The sequence below is a fragment of the Panthera uncia genome, chromosome D4 (genome assembly GCF_023721935.1).
Source record: "Panthera uncia isolate 11264 chromosome D4, Puncia_PCG_1.0, whole genome shotgun sequence".
In the NCBI taxonomy this organism is placed as follows: Eukaryota; Metazoa; Chordata; class Mammalia; order Carnivora; family Felidae; genus Panthera; species Panthera uncia.
Window position 1 is genome coordinate 12,487,557 of NC_064807.1, and position 18,726 is coordinate 12,506,282.

At 46.4% G+C, this 18,726-nt stretch overlaps 1 protein-coding gene across 2 annotated transcripts in view; it reads left to right on the forward strand.

Annotated features, from left to right (window-relative positions):
• The window catches only part of MAMDC2 (MAM domain containing 2), a 151,427-nt gene that overhangs the window by 54,425 nt on the left and 78,276 nt on the right, over window positions 1–18,726 (forward strand). For both annotated transcript variants that reach the window (XM_049633699.1, XM_049633690.1), the window contains exons 3-5: window positions 9,018–9,289; window positions 11,434–11,518; window positions 14,539–14,676. In XM_049633699.1, the coding sequence (XP_049489656.1) occupies window positions 9,018–9,289; window positions 11,434–11,518; window positions 14,539–14,676 (495 nt within the window). The remainder of the gene's footprint in view (window positions 1–9,017; window positions 9,290–11,433; window positions 11,519–14,538; window positions 14,677–18,726) is intronic.

Genomic DNA, 18,726 nt, shown 5'->3' on the forward strand with positions numbered 1-18,726 from the left:
TGTATCAAGTGGAGCTCCCTTTCCAGATATCCCATGACCTTTTACTGTCATGGTTTGGTTTTCTGTTGACGGTTGCTAAGGTAAACTTCTCTTCTTAAACTGCCACTGGGGCCAGTGGGGTTTAAATCTGTGCCCTTCCCAGACCCTACGCAGGAGGGTGGAGCCAACATCTGTGGTAGTGGTTTCCAATGTTGGTAGATTGTTTACACTGGAGATTGCCTGCTGGCGTTTGTTTTGACTTTTGCCAGGGTTAATGCTTTGTAATCTTCTAAGGCTCCTTTTGCAGTGTTAGCCAGGATATGAGAATCATTTCCCCGTTGTCAGGGGGAACGAAAATGGCATTTAAGGCGTCTAAGCAATGCTGACCTCATCACTTCCCCATGTAGCGCTGATCTCTGCACTTTGGCACTCCTCAAAATTGGAAGCTGATAAAACTCTAGGTCTCTTGAATCTAGAAATGTCACATACTGAAACATTTTCTGAATGCCTCCCCTAAACCCTGCATTCCAGAAGGACAAAGAATTGTGTGTTTTAACAATTCTTTGTGTATCTTGACATAATGAGAATTTCTGTTTCAGGAAGTTAACGGTGGGAGCATACATGAAGACATTAAGTGTCGTGTGAGTTGCCATTGAACTTACAGCTCACATTCAATACCATATTTCCTAAAATAATGGTAAATTGAGTAATTGTTACGAAATTCATGCCTAATGAGACATCTCCATAATAAAAAAGACTTTCAATGTATCCTTTATATGTAAACATGATGAAAGAAATCTATCATCAGGAAGGAGTTTATTCATTTATTTAAAAATATAGAGAACACCTAGGCAGATACGTATGATATGCTTAAAACCTAGGGAGCAATACGGACAAGTATGCTGCCTGGAAAAAGCTGTATCTAAATAGGATCACCATGGACAGTTGTCCAGGTTGTGCATTGCACAACTGTACCGAGTGGCTCTCTGAAGCAGAGACCTTAATGAAGTGTAGGTGTAAGTTAGGAAAGGAGGCAAGGGGTAGTAGAATGGAATGTATGAAGGAAGGGAGATGAAAGAGTATCGTAGGTGAAGAAAACACCACGTAAGAAGGCCTGGAAGAAAGAGAGAGTGTGACACCTTAGCTTAGAGGAGCTACAAGAAATCCTGTGCTGCTGTGTAGACTGTGATAGGGATACGGTGGTTAACTATGACAGCCAGAACAGCAGGGCCTTATATCAAGGACAGTGTGGGGTTCCCTTGGGTACTTTAGGGCAGAAAGTGATACAATCAGTTCGGCATCATAGAATAACACCTTGGCTACTGCTTGGAGATCAGATGTGTATGGGGCAAGACTGAAGCAGGGAGATGTACTGGGAGGCTATTCCAATAATCCAGATGGAAGAGGGTGTTCTAAACTTGTGCCAGAGAGGGGACCTGGAGGAATGGATGGCTTTGAGATACATTTAGGAAATTAAGTCCTCAAGACTGGTAGAATTTTGGAGAAGGGAGACAAAGGCATCAATGAAGGTGCTGAGATTTCTTGGTTGGTCACTGGGTAGCCGGGGGCTCCAGTCACTCTGATTTGGAACTCAGAGGAAGAGCAGGATTGGGGGGTACAGAGAATGGGTTTGTGTCCAAGCAGAGATGCCCACCAGGAAGTTGGACACACGAGTCTGGAAGTAATGTGGATCCGGCTGGTGACATAGATTCGGGAGTCACCTGTAGAGAAATGAAGCTGGAAGTCACGGGTGTAAATCCGACAGGTGCTTGAAAGGGCCTGTAGCAGAAACAACTGAATAACAGGGGTTTAAACTTGCATTTGCTTCTTTCCTTCCTAATGAGAAGTACAGAGGCAGGAAGTCCAGACTGGTCTGCAGATTCCACAGTGTGGGCGGGAATCGAGGTCCTCCAGTGATTCTGCCAGGACCACAGCACCGACTCCCATCCTCAGGCCGCCTGCTAAAGGGACCGACTGTGTCAGCTTGCCTGGGACTCAGGGGGTTCCCAGGATACGAGACCTTCTGTTTCAAAACCAGGAAAGTCCCAGGCTAACTAGGATGAGTTGGTCACCCCAGTGATCTCCTGGGTTTATATGGCCACCGCATGGGGCACCTGGATGGCAGTTAAGCATCTGGCTCTTGATTTCAGCTCAGGTCATGACCTCACCATTGGTGGGATCGAGCCCCACATCAGGCTCTGCCCTGATGGCCATGGAGCCTGCTTGGGATTCTCTATCTCCTTTCTCTGCCTGCCTCTCTCCCTCTCTCTCTCTCTCTCTCTCTCTCTCAAAATTAAAAAATATAAATAAACAAATGGGTCCTGCAGCTGCAGCCCATGGCACCCGCACCTCAGATGGGAAGGAGGAGGAAAGGAGGGACGAAAGGAGAAGCCAACTGCGTCGGGCCTGTCTTTAGAGGAACGTTCCTGGAAACCCCATCCAGCGAAGTGCTCTTACATCTCCGTCTGGAACTTTGTCATGGGCCACCTCTACATGCAAGGGTGGTGTGGCAGTGGCAATGTCCTGATTGGGGACAGCACCAGCCCCGATCAAACCAGGGCTCTTCAGAGAGGAAGCAGGAGAGAACGGATGGGGGGTAGGCAGTTAGCAGCTCCTGCTACAGGGAAAAAGACTCATCGGAGTAGAGACACCAGACGCAGACCCAGGGGAATGCACGCACTTAAGAGACGAGGGTAGGCCGGTCCCAAGGAGATGCGTGGGAAGAGCAGGTGGGAGGTAGGAGCAAAAACCTACAGAGAGAGGGTATCGAGGAGTCCCGAGGAAGAAAGCATTTTGCGACCCAGGGGAGTCGGAGACGTTAATGCCGCTCCCGTCTGATTTATAAGCAAAGCCACCTCGAAAGTGAAAGGTGCCACAGCCTTCCTGTGGAAATTGCCCTCAGGCCAGACACCCCAGAAGCGGGAGAAGATGCTGAGTCAGTTAGAGGAAGAAGCGAGACCCCACCTGTCCCCATGGCCTTCCCCCAGGACCAGGACTCGTGTTGCCAGTTGATGGTCACACTCTACATTCCGTGAGTCCAACCTGGGCCTCACAGTTGTCTTCCATTTTAATGCTAAGTGGCAGTGGAGGGAATAAAACCTTCCCCGGGGCACTATTGCACAGCAAGCTCGCTTCCAGCCCCGCACATGAAGTTTCTAGTTTCCTGCACTCAGAGGCATGGCTGCGGCTCCCCTGGTACCAAGGGGAAATTCTTACTTATAAATGGATACCGGGAAAAGTCAACTTGCATGGCAGGAAAAAGGGTCCACCCTGCCCACAGCCCTGGGTGCTGGGATGGCCCTGAAGCCTCTATGTGACAATTTGCTGCTGCTGTTGAAATGCAGGCTTCCTTTCTCCATAAGCAAAGCAGAATTTGAGACGTTCCCCAGCACAAGAGCCTCTGCTGTACCAGAGGATTCATTCTGGGAGGGCTTTCTTACCAGTTGGGACCAAAATAGGACTGTGAATGCCAGTCACTTCTTCTCAATTATAGATCATTTTCTCCATTACATTTCAGAAGCAGGTCCTGCCTTTTAAGTCACACTAAAAATCAGTCCACCTCAGTGCATTGCTGTCTGGGGGGATTTAGGCTTAAGTGCATACCTCTTAGAGCTCATTCATGTCTATGCATGGCAGATAACTGAAAGCCAGGGGTTTGGAGCAGTTCTGCTGAATGGGAATGAGGAGTTTCCTGAAACTGTGTCATTATTAGGCACCTGGCAAAGAGAGGGAAGGAAAGAAGCCTTTCCCATCTAAAACATTTCCTGGAGATCTGCCTCGCAAAACTCTGTAGAGAGACCCTTTCTAATGCAGCAGGGAGACTGGAAGTCTGGCAGACTTGCTTACATTGGGCAGTACAGAGCACCTGTTGTCTGACGCATAGGGGTCCAACCCAGCCCGCAAATGGATGCGCACATAGTGCCTTCTCAATGCAAACGAATAAATACTTACCAGGACGCTGAGCTGAAACTCTGGGCTGTGCCTTGTACTTATGAGCCGGTGCTGCCCTCATGCTGAGTGGCTCCTTGTTGCCCCAGACCCCACACCCCAGCAGTAACTATAGGAGATATTGGCTGGGGTCCTCTGAGCCCAAGATTGTGGGGTCTCTGTCCCCTGTCACTAATCCAAGTGCAGGTGAAAATATCTTATTCTGCATGCATTGATTCTAACCTCTGGTTTGCTAACATCCTTTGCAGGTGGTGGAAGGTATACTACTAAAGATCAACTATAAGGCATACCCTAATTTTATAAAACTGTGCAAAAAGCCTTTTATAGTCGAGGCGATATGACAGAAAAGTTAATCTGGTTATTGTGTTATCTGTATGAAGAGTATTTGTAGAAAAGCCCATATGGGAATGCAAATTGGTGCAGCCGCTCTGGAAAGCAGTGTGGAGGTTCCTCAGAAAATTAAAAATAGACCTACCCTATGACCCAGCGATAGCACTGCTAGGAATTTACCCAAGGGATACAGGAGTACTGATGCATAGGGGCACTTGTACCCCAATGTTTATAGCGGCACTCTCAACAATAGCCAAATTATGGAAAGAGCCTAAATGTCCATCAACTGATGAATGGATAAAGAAATTGTGGTTTATATACACAATGGAATACTACGTGGCAATGAGAAAAAATGAAATATGGCCTTTTGTAGCAACATGGATGGAACTGGAGAGTGTGATGCTAAGTGAAATAAGCCATACAGAGAAAGACAGATACCATATGGTTTCACTCTTATGTGGATCCTGAGAAACATAACAGAAACCCATGGGGGAGGGGAAGGAAAGAAAAAAAAAAAAAAAAGAGGTTAGAGTGGGAGAGAGCCAAAGCATAAGAGACTGTTAAAAACTGAGAACAAACTGAGGGTTGATGGGGGGTGGGAGGGAGGGCAGGGTGGGAGGGAGAGCAGGGTGGGTGATGGGTATTGAGGAGGGCACCTTTTGGGATGAGCACTGGGTGTTGTATGGAAACCAATTTGACAGTAAATTTCATATATTAAAAAAAAAAAAAAGAAAAGCCCATATGGGCTTGCACGTTAGAAACATCGGTCCATCTAGGCTTCCGCAATAAAGAAAAGGAAGAAAACTTTGCCCTCCTGCTATAAGAAGATGAATACAATTATGAAAAGATAGATTAATAAAGAGACAGACTAGGAAATGTTTGGAGGCAGCATGGAGCGGTGGGAGGCAGCAGTTGGGGGGGGTGGTGGAAAGCAGGGACTTGGAGCCCAACCTTGGTTCACTTGCCGTGACTGTAGACTGCTGCACTGACCTTTGTGAATCTCTTTCCTCCCTTGTCAAGTGGCATTTCCTGCCTGATAGAGATCATCCGTCAGATTAAGAGGGAAGAACACACATCAAGAATCTCATGCCTACAACACAACAAATGTCAGTTCCTTTTGAATCTTTGTTTCTTATCCATATATATTCATATAGTGATTTACTAAACCACAGAGGATACTAGTAAAGCTAGACACAGAAGGTGAGCATACTTTAGGCAAACCGTAGAAATCTGTGATTTTTCTTAGATATTCTCAGAACAGAACTTTCTTCTGCTAGAGGTAATCAGATTTATTAATCATTGTGAGTCTGATAGAAAAAAAAACAGATACTAACAATCCCGAATATTTAATACAGTTTTTACATTTGAGAAATGCTATACAATTTATTTTCTAGTAACAGAGTCAACAGTTTTTGAGAACCCCTATGCCCATTGCATTTGGTATACATTTGACTTTTTAATTTTTTGGAAGTCTTTGATGTGTGAAGAAAGCAAGACTCCTTCAAAATGTAAGCTGATGGCTTTATACATAATTGAAGATGTGCTACGTGAGGCATCCTCTCTCCTACATAGGCAAAAAAAAAAAAAAAGAAAGAAAACCTTCTGAACATCTGCCGGGTGCTTTGCATGCATTCTTATCTGGGCTGCTTTGATCAGCTGGTAAATCCCAGAGATGGTTGTCATGGCAGAAAACACAGTCAGGCAATGGGACGGCTGTGGCTGAGACCTAGAAAGAGGTGTGCCCACAGCTTTGGAGCAGGAACCAAGGAGAATGGATACAGCTGCAGGTGGATATCCCGTGCAGTGGGCAGGAATTGGTGTCGGAAGGGCAGGATGATGGGTAGCAGGTAAGGCAAGTGGCAGCTGGCATCAGGGAGGTCCCACGTGAGATGACGAGGTGAGCGAGCCACCAGGAAGAGTAGACTGATCGGGTAGCTGGAAAGATAGGAGCTAACATCTATTAAGAGTTTGCCCCATGCAAACCCTTGGGCACAGTGCTGAGATCTTTACTTACGTTACCTTATTTAATCTTTAAAACTCTGCCAAGTCAGTGTTTTAGCATTCTCATTCCACCAATGAAGAAAGGGAGTCTCAGATAGTATAAGTAACTGGCTCAAAATGACACGATTTGTAAGTGATGTGATTGGAATTTGAACCAACATCAGTCTGGAGCGATAACTGTGACCCTCCCCCCCTCTCCACCATGTGCTTCCACAGGCAGGACCCCATCCCAGGAGACAGGCAGCAAGGCCTTCAGGAAATCTGGTGAGAAGGTCATTGCCTGAGTTCAGGGGGCTGGACTTCAGCCCGGGGAAGGAAACTGCCAGAAAGAAGGCCATGTCCTTGTGTTCGACGTGCGTGGTACTAAGAGCTAACAAAATAGAGACATAGGCGTCATTATCAGATTTAGGTCACGAGTTTTCACCCAGGATCATACATGTGCCAAGGTCCAGTTTGGATGGGATGGTGAGTAGTCCCGGATGACAGCCAGGGGAGCTTAGCTGTGAGGATAGGCAACCAGGAGGGGCCCAGCGCTAAAGAGCGTAGAGGCCTAGACATCAACGTGGAGGGGTCAACTGAGGTGAACTGGGTGAAGAATGTTGTCATCTTAGCATTGAAAAGGTGCTACTGGTCTGCTACCTCAACAAATGTTGGTTGGCTCCGAACCGTAGTGGACAAAAAGGAGGCGACATCAATTTCTCACTATCTCTGGAACAACTCAAGGACCCCTCCCCCTGACGATAAGAGAAATAACTAACAATTGGCATTACAGTTTACAAAGCATTTTTAGATACATCATTTTCATCAGGTCCTTACAATGACCCCGTAGATTGCAAGTCCTAGCTCACTGGGGCCTTATGTTCTCAACTCGGCACAAAAGGTGAAAATCGGACACCATCAAAATTGCCCTTGAAACTTCCTTAAGTTGCAGACTGCAGTGGATGTGGCTCCCTATATATTATACTATTTCCATGTGCAACACAGCCAGTTTTCCTTTTAGTGCTGAAATATAGAAGCAGATTTTATTTAGTGGCTATTTGTACGAAATCATTCCGTGTGGATCTGAGTACGTTGAGTGCCTTCCCAAAGTATTAATGTATAGGTAACCGGACTCCACTGTTTTGTTCTCCCCATTTTGCAGATACAGAAACTGATGACACAGCCTATGCATGGTAGAGTTTTAAGCAACGGTTGTGCTTTACAGATCCTGGGTGGGGTCCACTGCACCGCACGGTCACCCCAGCATAACCATTACACCTGAAAGACAGTACATTCATCAGCAAATAGAATGCAGGGCTACCAAGAAGGCCCCTGTGATTCATGTGCTGGCCAGATTGCCAGAGTGATGGTCCCAGCACACTGTGCCCTGGCTATCAGAAGTTGAAAGACTGCCCGCTGGAAGTAGATATTGATCTCAAAACCCTTCACAGGCCAGGGAAGCTCCCTGAAGATAGCACCCTAACTGCGAGGCTGGCCATTAGCTGAGCGTCTGCTGGCCCATCAGTGCTCACCACGAAAGCCCCGGGGGCCCGGCTGGGGTGGGCATTTGGGGCAATGAGTGTGCGGGGTGGGGGCGGGGGCCGAAGGACATCAAGCAAAGCAAAGAGGAATTTCAGGGCCTTTCTAGTAAGAGTTTGGTGTTGGGGAGCCTAAAATGCCAGCGGTGGGGGAGGTAATTCCAGGATGGAAGGCCGCAGGTTAGATGCTGGCCACGAATATGGGAAACTCTGAGCAAGCATGAGAGTGCAGTGGGTCCCTGAGATACACAGGCGCATCAGGTCACTGCTGTAGGAAGCTGCCGACCAGAGTCAGATTCAGAAGGCTCAGGTTACAGTTCTTGCTTCCAATATGTTTTGTTTCGTTGTTTTTTGTTTTTTCGTAGAAACTCTGCTCCACATCCTGGTATAGCCCACAGATCTCCACCTATCAGTGTCAAGAATGGGGAAGGGAGGCAGGAGGAGGGGAGGGGACTATAAAGAGGGCAAGGAAAGGAGGAGGCTGAGGAGGAGGTTGGGGGGAAAGGGGAAGGAGAAGAGAGAAAAGGAGAGAAGGAAAAGCAGAGGAAGGAGGAGGGGGTGGAGGAGAAGGAAGTGATGAGTGGCCTGTTTTCCGTGATTTACGTTTGCGTTCCCGTTTAGTTATCAGAACTGTGACGTTTAGCTGACACTGAACTTTTTGTGCCTAGGCCCCAGGATCTGTGGCAACCAAATGCATTCAATGTGCTATAATGATGCCAATTAAATGCAGGTCAAATCACTGGGTATGTGGGGAGTTGTTGAAGGAGAAGGTTGAGTCCATCAAGGTATTGTAACTCCAGCAGAGGCATGCTGCTTTTCTGGCTTCTGCAGCCCCTCCGCCTGACTTCTCAAACTCGCATTTATGTGGGGACAAGGAAGATGAAAGCTGCATGCTGAGTGGGCCTGGTGTAAGATCATAAAAGGCCACGGACTCTTGGCTTCAGTGTCAGGAGGTAATAGGGAGTAGTGGGGATTATGGTAAAATGAAGCCCCCATGTCACCCTCTGAAGAGGCAGCACTCCTTAGGTCCAGCCTGTTGTGGTCACGTGTTGCATGATAGTGGTCTCTGTGTTGTGGGGCCTTCTAATTTTTCACAAGAAGGCAGAGATCCCATGTGCAAGCAACATTCAATGGGCCATTGAAACGCATCTGCAGGCTGTCTCTTCACTGGACCACAGCTGTGTATTTCCCTGAATTGCAAACAGCAGACTGATCCTCTCCGGGGCTCCCTTCTCTTTCCAGGCCATTACATTTACGTGGACACCTCCTTTGCCAAACAGGGGGAAAAGGCCGTGCTGCTAAGTTCTGACCTACAGGCTGAGGAATGGAGCTGCCTCCGACTGGTCTACCAGATAACTGCGTCTTCAAGGTTTCCATCAGATACCAGCCGGCTGAACCTCTATGTGAGATTTGAAGACGAAAGCTTTGATCGCTTGCTTTGGTCAGCTAAGGAGCCTTCTGACAGCTGGCTCATAGCCAGCTTGGACTTGCAGAACAGTTCCAAGAAATTCAAGGTCGGTGGAATTTAGGCACACGGCTTATCACGTAGCATTGTGCTATTCTGAGATCGTATGCAACCTTCTGCCACTGAAGTTAGTTATCTCCTATGTTAGGATGCACTGCCTCATGAGACATGCATCCCAGGGACACCGGGGTGGCTCAGTTGGTTAAGCATCCGACTCGGTTTCAGCTCAGGTCACAATCTCATGGTTTGTAAAATTGAGCCCCATATCAGGCTCTGCGCTGACAGCACAGAGCTTGCTTGGGGTTCTCTCTCTCTCTCTCTCTCTCTCCCTCCTCCACATGCTCTCTCTCTCTCTCTCTCTCTCTCTCAAAAATAAATAAATAAATAAACATTTTAAAAAAGAGATGTATCCCAGAAGAAAAATAATAATATATAGCAAATTGATACTTTGCTTATTCTTTAAAAGAACTTCTTCCCAGATTTTTTCTTGTCTATTTAAGTGGGACTTCTGTGAGAATCCAAATGGGACCTAAACCAACCTCTTCAATGGAAATTTGCTTTCTAATGGGCTTTCGGGAGCCTTCTCACTTCTTTTTTCTTTTTTTAATGTTTATTTATTTTTGAGAGAGAGAGAAAGAGAGAGAGGGGGACAGAGGATCCAAAGCAGGCTCTGTGCTGGCAGTAGAGAACCTGACGTGGGCCTCGAACTCACAAACAGTGAAATCAAGACCTGAGCCAAAGTCAGATGCTTAACCGACTGAGCCACCCAGGCGCCCCTGCATTCTCATTTCTAATAATTTTGTTTCGTCCTTCTAAGCTGTGTGTATTATCTTCCTAATGGCTTGTTTGCTACAAATCTTGAACAAAACATTTACTAAGATAAAAGGAAAAGTGACGATACCTTGAAAAGGGAAAACCACTTAAAGGATATGTTCTAATTCCTTTCCCAAGATGAAGGCTGTTCCCTCAGAAGTGATGGAAAAGGAAGGTAGATGATGTAACATGAAACTGGGTGTTATGTGGGACAGGAAAGGAGGATGGATCTGAACTCACTTGTCCAAACACAAAGTATGGTATTTCGTGAGACAGGGCCTTCACGAAAACTCTCTCCATTCTTTAAATCCTTTTTTTTTTTTTTTAATATTTGTTTATTTTTGAGCTAGAGAGAGCACGCACTCACGTGCATGAGGGAGGGGCAGAGAGAAAGAAGGGGACAGGGGATGTGAAGTGGGCTGTCAACACAGCCGGATGAGGGACTCCAGCTCACAAAAAGTGAGATCATGACCTGAGCTGAAGCTGGACACTCAACCGACTGAGCCACCGGGCTCCCTCTCTCCATTTCTATTTCCCTTTTCAATTCCCTTTCTCATCTCTCCCCTCAAAAAGGGTTGCAATGTTGTATTCTCTCCCCCCACCTCCCCCTGCTACATGCAGCCTCCCCGCCAGGCAGGAGGGAGAGTTGAGGGAAGGTTGAGGTCTGAGTTCCCTAGTTCATACTGTCTTCCTGTCTATCGGCCACATCCTAAATCTACCAGCATAGTTGCCAGAGATTGGTCTAAAATCACACAAGGAAAAGCAAATGCGTCCAGAAACTGGACCAAATGTGAGCCACAACAGTGCTTGAAATCAGCCACAGACATTGTCGAGCTGCCTTCTGTTCTTTATGTAAAATTTTCAGGTTTTTTTTCAGCAATACAGAAAGTACAAGTTGATTTATGAGGCTCTTCTGTCTCCCGTGGAGTCTCCCACGGCTGGTCAGATTGTGCCTCCCTCCTCCTCTTCCCCCTCCTCCAAAGGGTTTCCCCCTGAAGCCTCTGCCCTCAGTTCCTGACCGTTCTCAGAACAGATTTCTCCAGGGGTGCGGGCACTCCTCTCCATCCACGGCCACTCGGTGCCCCCAGAGGCTCTAGAGAAGGGGGTGACAATTGGGATGACAATTGGGATGACAATTAAAGACACTTGACTCCAAGCGTGTACTGGACACCTTGCTCACCTGTACACACACACACCACACGCACACATATTCTTTTAACAAAGCCCCCCATGAGATTGGTATACAATAGCAGTTAGCGGAGACAAGCAGCCTCGCTTTGCCATGAATTGCTGAGCATTTCCTGACAAGTAACTGAAATACTGAACCAAGGAAACACAGTGTGGGTAGCCTAACTCCTTGCTTCCTCATGTGTCGTGCAGATTTTAATCGAAGGTGTGCTGGGCCAGGGAAACACAGCCAGCATTGCGCTCTTTGAAATCAAGATGACAACCGGCTACTGTATCGGTAAGTGGGCTTCATTTTCAGTGCATCGGAGCATGAATCTGTTTCTGAAATCTGTTGCCAGAGGGAACTGAATCAATCCTGAAGGCAAAGTATTTTATAGAAGTCAGCGCATCATGCATAGTAGTTCAGATGCTTTGCGAGGTTCACTTGAATGGTATACGTTGTGTCTGTCTATGGCGGAGGAAGGCTCCTTGGGGTTTGCCCGGACCGGGTGGATATATAAAGGAAAAGTAGATGCCACTACTATAACTTGACTTACTTCCTGAACTTCAACATGTTCTATTAAAAATAATTTCCGGTTTGCTAGGAACTCAGCTTTTGCCAGAAAAGCGGGCATCCTATTCCCTTCTTTCCCCAGCTTACTCCTTTTGTCTCATGCACACCTCCGCCCCTGTCTTAATGTCACCATTGTTGCTTAGATGCCCCGGGAGCAGGGCTGGTTGGGTGCCTTTTATGTGCCGGCTTCTGAGAGGGTGCAAAGAGAAGACACAGTCCTTGCTCTGTGGCCGCTGGCTCACCTTCTGTCTGTCTGCCCCTGGCACTATTTCTGTCTATGATGGGCGCTCCTGGAGAAGGCCAGGCCAGGCTGTGGGGGTGCACGGAGGAGGAGGACAGGAATCTGGCAGGACTGAACACCAGCGATGCATTTGAGCTGGGGTTTCATGAAGCCGGGGCGGCATTTGGTCAAGTGCAAGTGCAGAGCAGGAAGGGAATAGCTCTCTATGGGTAGACCCCAGAAGGCAGGAAGCGGAGGGCATTCTCGGGCTCAGGTCAGAAGCTGAGTAGGGTGTCTGGAGTTAAATCAGGACTGTCAAGGGAGTCTTAAGGAAGAGTCTGGATCTCAGCCAGCCCGCCGGGGAGTATGGATGATTCCATGGTTGGCAGGGGCTCGAAGTGGGCAGAGGAGGGGCCTGAGGCTGCCTTTTGCCATGGTGAGACTCTGGCTGTCCCGTGGAAAATGCCGTGGAAACAAGGAGAATATGTAGGAGAGGAAAACCCCCAGGAAGAGGTTGTAACATTACAAACGGGGCACCATGAAGGTCTAACACTGGGCTTGAACAGGGAAAAGGCGGTAGACTTGAGAGATTTTTCGGCACTGACATTCTTTGGAGGTTGAATGGCTATGGAGAGGAAGAGGAAGGAGAGTCAGAGACAGTTCTGAATAAAAAGGAGACTTTGTTGATTTCCTGAATCTCCCCTGTCTGTTCTGACCTTCCAAGTGTAATACTAAGGCAAGTGAAAGAAAGCGGAGGGGGAATGTGACCATGTTCTGAAGTATGGGGGGGTGGTGGTTAGACCCATGCGCCTCCCAGTAGCTCCCACCTCCACTCCCTGTGCCCCACAGCCTCTGTTTCTCCACCTGTAAAATGGAGATAAAATGCTTCCCTCACAGGAATAAGGTGGAAACTGATGCGGTCACAGGTATCAAGGTGACTGACACAGTGCTGGGCACTTTAAAAATGTTAATTTCCTCTCTTCAATTTCCTCTCTTTCCTTGCTCAAATGCTTCCTGTGTGTTAAAAAAACCAAAGGAGTCTCAACACCTTTACCCTGTTGAGATGCAGGAGCCCACTGTCCCCTCCCTCAGCTTTCTTTCTGTGCATTCCCTTTGCTGATTTCCTCTACAATAAGGTTAATAATAGTACCTACTGTTGAGGATTAAATAAGTCAATTCAGATAAAGTGCTCTGAACAGTACCTGGCACATGAAGGACTATTTTGCTTTTTATTTTACTCTTCAGCAAAGCCTTTGGTACTGAATGTGTGGCATCACTTGACAGAACTGCAGTGGTAAAGTTGCAGCTAAAAATCTTAAATTCTTTAAGTGATGGCTAATGTAAAAACACATCGATAACGGTATCAGTCAGGGTCCTGGCAGGAAAGTGGAATCAGAAGGTCCATTCAACCTGAGTAATTTGAAGAAGCCTCTTTAGGGGCTACAAGGGTGTGGGTGGGTAAAGGAAACCGGCAAAAGCTTATGTGGTAATCCAGGACTACTAAGAGCAATGATTTATCAGTCATTAGGGCAAGAGAGGAGGGGCCACCAGAGCCTGGAGCCAGTGGCCGTGTGGTGAGGGCTCTTGACAAGACCTATGCCCTCGGGAGAGGGACACAGCCAACCCACGGTGACCCGGCAGGGCTGGAGCTGGAGGAATGAACACCACCAACCTTGTTCTCCTCCCACTTTCTGTCGGTCCAACCCAACTGGAAGCCAGAAGGCAGGGGAAGCCATTGAAACAGTCCATACAAGTCCACCTCTGGAGGACAAAGCAGAGTGAGAAAAGGTAGGGGCGGGGTCTGCAAGGACAATGAGAGATGGCCAAGACAATCATACTTCATATTTTTAGTTGATGATTATGGGAGTCAATAGAGGCACTGGTTTGTGAACTTCTTATTCCTTCTAAAGGAGTCTGTTGACTGGGAACAGTTTATCTGCACAAACATGTCAGTGCTACTAAATGTAGGGGGTGGGTGAAGTCTCTTTACTTTCCCTCTTCTCCTTTCAGTAGCTGCAGAAGGACCCCGAGCCTAGGATATGCCTTCCTTGTCTATTCTATTTTTTATTAATAAGAAAAGCAGAGGGTGTTAGCATCTAGGAAACATGTCCTTTAGCCCCGGGTATCTTGTCTACCCTCTGGAGCTAGGAGAGTAGTCCTAAATAGGGCTTTGGAGCCGAGGTGACTGACCCACCAAGCACTAACCATTGTGCTGGGAGCCGTCCACTTTTACGACAGCCCTGTGTGGTGGGATGATCCCCTCATTTCACAGATGAAGAAACAGAGGCTAAGAAAAGTCATGCTGTAAGCCACGTGGCTAGCAAGTGGACAGGCCATAATCCAAAGACGCAATGACGAATCACAACTTCCAGTATTGTCCAGGGATCCTGGTGCAGAACTTCCCATGGTCAAAGGGAAGGAGAAACCTTCCCTAAGAGCAAACCCTGCAGTGAGCATGGAGATACAAACCTCGCTGTGACTGTGCCTCCACAAAGTGTGTCTTTCTTTCTTTCTCTTCTGCCAGAATGTGACTTCGAAGAAAACCACCTGTGTGGCTTTGTGAACCGCTGGAACCCCAATGTGAACTGGTTTGTCGGAGGAGGAAACATTCGGAACTCCCCTTCCATTCTCCCGCAGGATCACACCTTCAAGAACGAACTAGGTGAGCTGGGGACAGATGGGGTCCTTTTCCTGGAATAAGTGTTTCTGCCTCTTCCCCCCTCCTGCCTACATTGACCCAACTGTGGCCTCGTCAACAGAGAAGGAAGGGGAAGGGAGGGTGAGTATACGCCTGGAGGCCTCTTGAAAGAGAGGAAAGAAGGGGCCATGAGATCGAGACAGACAGCAGACAGAAGCTCTCTAGCCAAGGAGAAGGCCACCCAGTTCAAGGCTTTCCTGCACCTGTGACCTGGCCTTGCTATTTTCACGTTTCCATACTATGTTTTACTTTCTTATGTTTGTTGTTCGATATTTCTTATTTCTAAAGACCAGGCTGGAATGATCCTAGGTCACTTTTCACTAAAGATAGATGGAGTGGTGGGAACAAGTCCTTAAGAATTTCCCAAGTGGCCCTGAGGTGAACCTAAATGACCAAGGAGGAATCCTGAAAGCGGGGTGCACCAGGGCCACCTAGTGGCCACGTGGACTGTGGCCTCTGCAGGAAGATGGAGAGCAGAGGCTATTGGTGACAGGTTGACTTTGAGGAGAAAGCTTCCATAGAAAGGGAGACACGGGCCGAGGGCTTATTCCTAAGGATTACAACAGCCCTCACCTGGACCCTGGTAGGCTTCATGAAAGCCGCGGTCTCCCCACAGTTGCAAGCCATTCCAGCCCTCAACCCCAAGGTCTTGCCAACGAGCGAGATTCTGGTAACTGACTCTCCATCGACAGCAAGAATAGGAATTTTGGTTCTGTGGCAAACAGCACTTTTGTCTACTTTGATCTGTTGCCGTGTGGATACTGAGGTCATCTGCTCAGTCCCGATAAATTGCTGACGATGACACTGTGTCCCCATACCTGAAGGCATGCCAACCTGTAAAGAACATGTTCTTCCCTTTGCTGCTCATCTGTGGTAATTTCTTTTTATATGTATATTTGTAACTTTGTCTCTAACTGTTTTTCAAGCGGCCATGCTGCAGCTTATCTTGCCTCTAGACGGTCTCCATCCTGACCTTATTGCTCCCTTTGCTCCGGTTCTGTCTCCTTTATATTCAAACTCACACTCAGTTTCCTAAAAGAGCCAGGCGGATTTTATAAAGTGGGCGGCATGTGGGCTGGGGGAGGACTGTGGCAAACTAGAGAGTGCATACCCTGTACAAAGGGTCCTCAGCTCCGATTAACTGCTGCCAATGTGAGAATGCAGGTCTGGGGGGCACAGATCTTTTGATTTCTTAAGATAATCAGGAAGGCAAGGGTTTTATATGAAATTTCCCCAATTTTTTAAAGTTGGTAAATATTTTCTTTAAAAATACTGCATGACCCATTAAAACACGTCCTCCGGCCAGGCCCAGTCAGCCAACTTCTATCTCACAACCTTCATTTTATATATTCCTTTTCTTTTTCAACATGTCCAGTACAAAATGTTTAGAAGTAACTGCATATTAAAAGGTTGGAGCCTCCTGGGCTCACCTGTTTAAGACAAATCCAACTTTGGATCTAGCATTTTCATTCATTTGACCCTGTATGGGGGCTGACTGGAAAAATGGCAATAAAATGGCACTTCTCCTAAGGTCCTTGCCCAGTTTCAAAGAACATACATCCGAGAGAGGGAAAAGGATTTCTATCACACCTGGATGTAAGACAAGGTAGCCTGTGTCCAGTGCTCTAAGCGTGGTCCCCCACTTTGGTCAAAAAAAAAGAAAAGTGCTGGGTATTCAGAAACAGGAGGGATCACTCGTTCCTTGGATGTCCTAGAAGACATGATAAAGTCAACTGCTTTTGAGGGATGGGTATGATCTTGACAGGCAGAGACAAGGCCTCACATGCCAGGAAAGAGATTTTAACTTTATCCTGTTGACAATGGGAGGCCATCAGAGAGACCTCTGAGCTGGGAGAGAAGCGATCACAGCAAAAGGTATTAGGTTGGTTAACCAGACACTGATTACTCAGTAGAGGGAAGGCCAAATGGTAGAACAAGAGAACAAAAAACACCCAGAAATGATTTCTTTAGATACATCTAAGGTCACTTACATAAATAATTGAGATTACAAAAGACAAAACATTTTCACTTCCTTCTTTTAAAAGGAAGGGTTAGCACTTTTGGAAATGACAAAAGATTGGGATATATATATATATATATATCCATATTATGGCCCTCCAGAAATATAGCCCGTTTCCACTTGTAGGAACGACACTGTAATTGAGTATCATGTGTTGAGTGGGTGATAACCTAGCATGAGACAGATTAATCCATGAATCTGCATGAGTATTTTTTTTTTAAGTTTATTTATTTATTTTGAGAAAGACAGAGAGGGCATGAGTGGGGAGGTGCAGAGAGAGGAGGAGGCAGAGAATTCTGAGCAGGCTCTGTGCTGTCAGTGCAGAGCCTGACATGTGTCTCGAACTCAGGAAACTATGAGATCATGACCTGAGCTGAAACCAAGAATCAAACGTTTAACCAGCTGAGGCCCCCAGGATCTGCTCTGCCTGAGTATTTTCAATAACCTGGGTGGCTCAGTCGGTTAAGCGTCCAACTTCAGCTCTGGTCATGATCTCATGATTCATGAGTTCAAGCCCCGTGTCAGGCTCTATGCTGACAGCTGAGAACCTGGAGCCTGCTTCAAATTCTGTGTCTCCCTCTTTCTCTGTCCCTCCCCTGTTCACCCTTTCTCTCCCTCCCTCTCTCTCTCTCTCTCTCTCTCTCAAAAATAAATAAATATTTTTTAAACGTTTAAATAAATAAACAAATAAATAACAACTGGGTTCATTCGAAGAACAAAACGTTAAGACAACCAACGTAAAATTCCACCATATCTCAAGAATACAGTACAGGGAGTGGAGAGAATCTTGAAAGACTAATACATTAAAGTTGCTATAATCCCTGGTGTCATTATCATAGATGTCCAAACTTAAATATGGGGAAATATTGGAGAATCTTTCCCAAATCACTTAAAAATTAGTTCCAGAGGCAGATATTGAGTAATCAATATCACGATCTAATGATTACTTGTTCAGTACATCATCTGTCTTTTTTCTAAAAAGATTTTCTTTTTTTAAATAATCTCTACACCCAGTGTGGGACTCACAAGACCAGGATAAGAGTCACGTGCTTCACCAACTGAGCCAGCCAGGTGCCCCGCATTATTTTTCATCCTCAGCGATGGTGGGGACCAGTTGGCTCAGAACACATATATCTTGGGACAGGCAACAGATCTGTGCCCTACTGTTGGGTCATGCATTTGACTGTGTCACTTGAGTGTCATCCATCCTCTGAGGAGTACATCACCCTTAGAACTTCCTTACTCTCATCTGTGACCCTGAAACATGCTGACCATATCTGTGTCAACAAGGGCTAGAGAAAGAGGACCAGGCAAGGAGCAGAACACTTGTTCTCCAAACCTAGTTATCCGCTTTGGGTGATCCCTCAACTTCTCGGGCTTGGAGTTCTAGTGTTTTATTCCTAAATACTATCCATCAAAATCTCCAAATTCACCACTCATTGTAACTGGAGGAAAATAAACAGGGGAAACCCTGAGCTAAAGAAAGCTCAACAGATTTCTCTTTCAAGACTTCTCAGTGCCTTTCTTTAATACAGCTGTTTGTTAATGTATATTATGGCATTTCTAAAATTATTCAAATGTAAATTTGCACAGTGATGCATGACTAGCAGAGATGTGAAATAAATGATACGGGACCACAGAAAAGTGAAAAATCACCTTGGTTTTGGGATTCAGGGAAAGCTTTCCAGAAGAAGAAAGCTCAGAACTGTTATTTGGCTAAATCGATAAGAAGCATATGCAAAGGTGTAGAGGCATAAGAGTGGGTCCTTATTCAGTAGTTGGAGAGTGTTTGAGAGTGCTGGGACGTAAGATGATAGCAGAGTAGCTCCTAGACCTACGTTATGTTCCTGCTTGTGATGAACTGGAAGCCTGGGTGCCTAATTCTGCTTTCTCCTCCTGGATCTCTGCTATTTCATTTCCATTTCCCTTGAGCTTTGACACTGATTGTTTTATTTTATTTTATTTTATTTTATTTTATTTTATTTTATTTTATT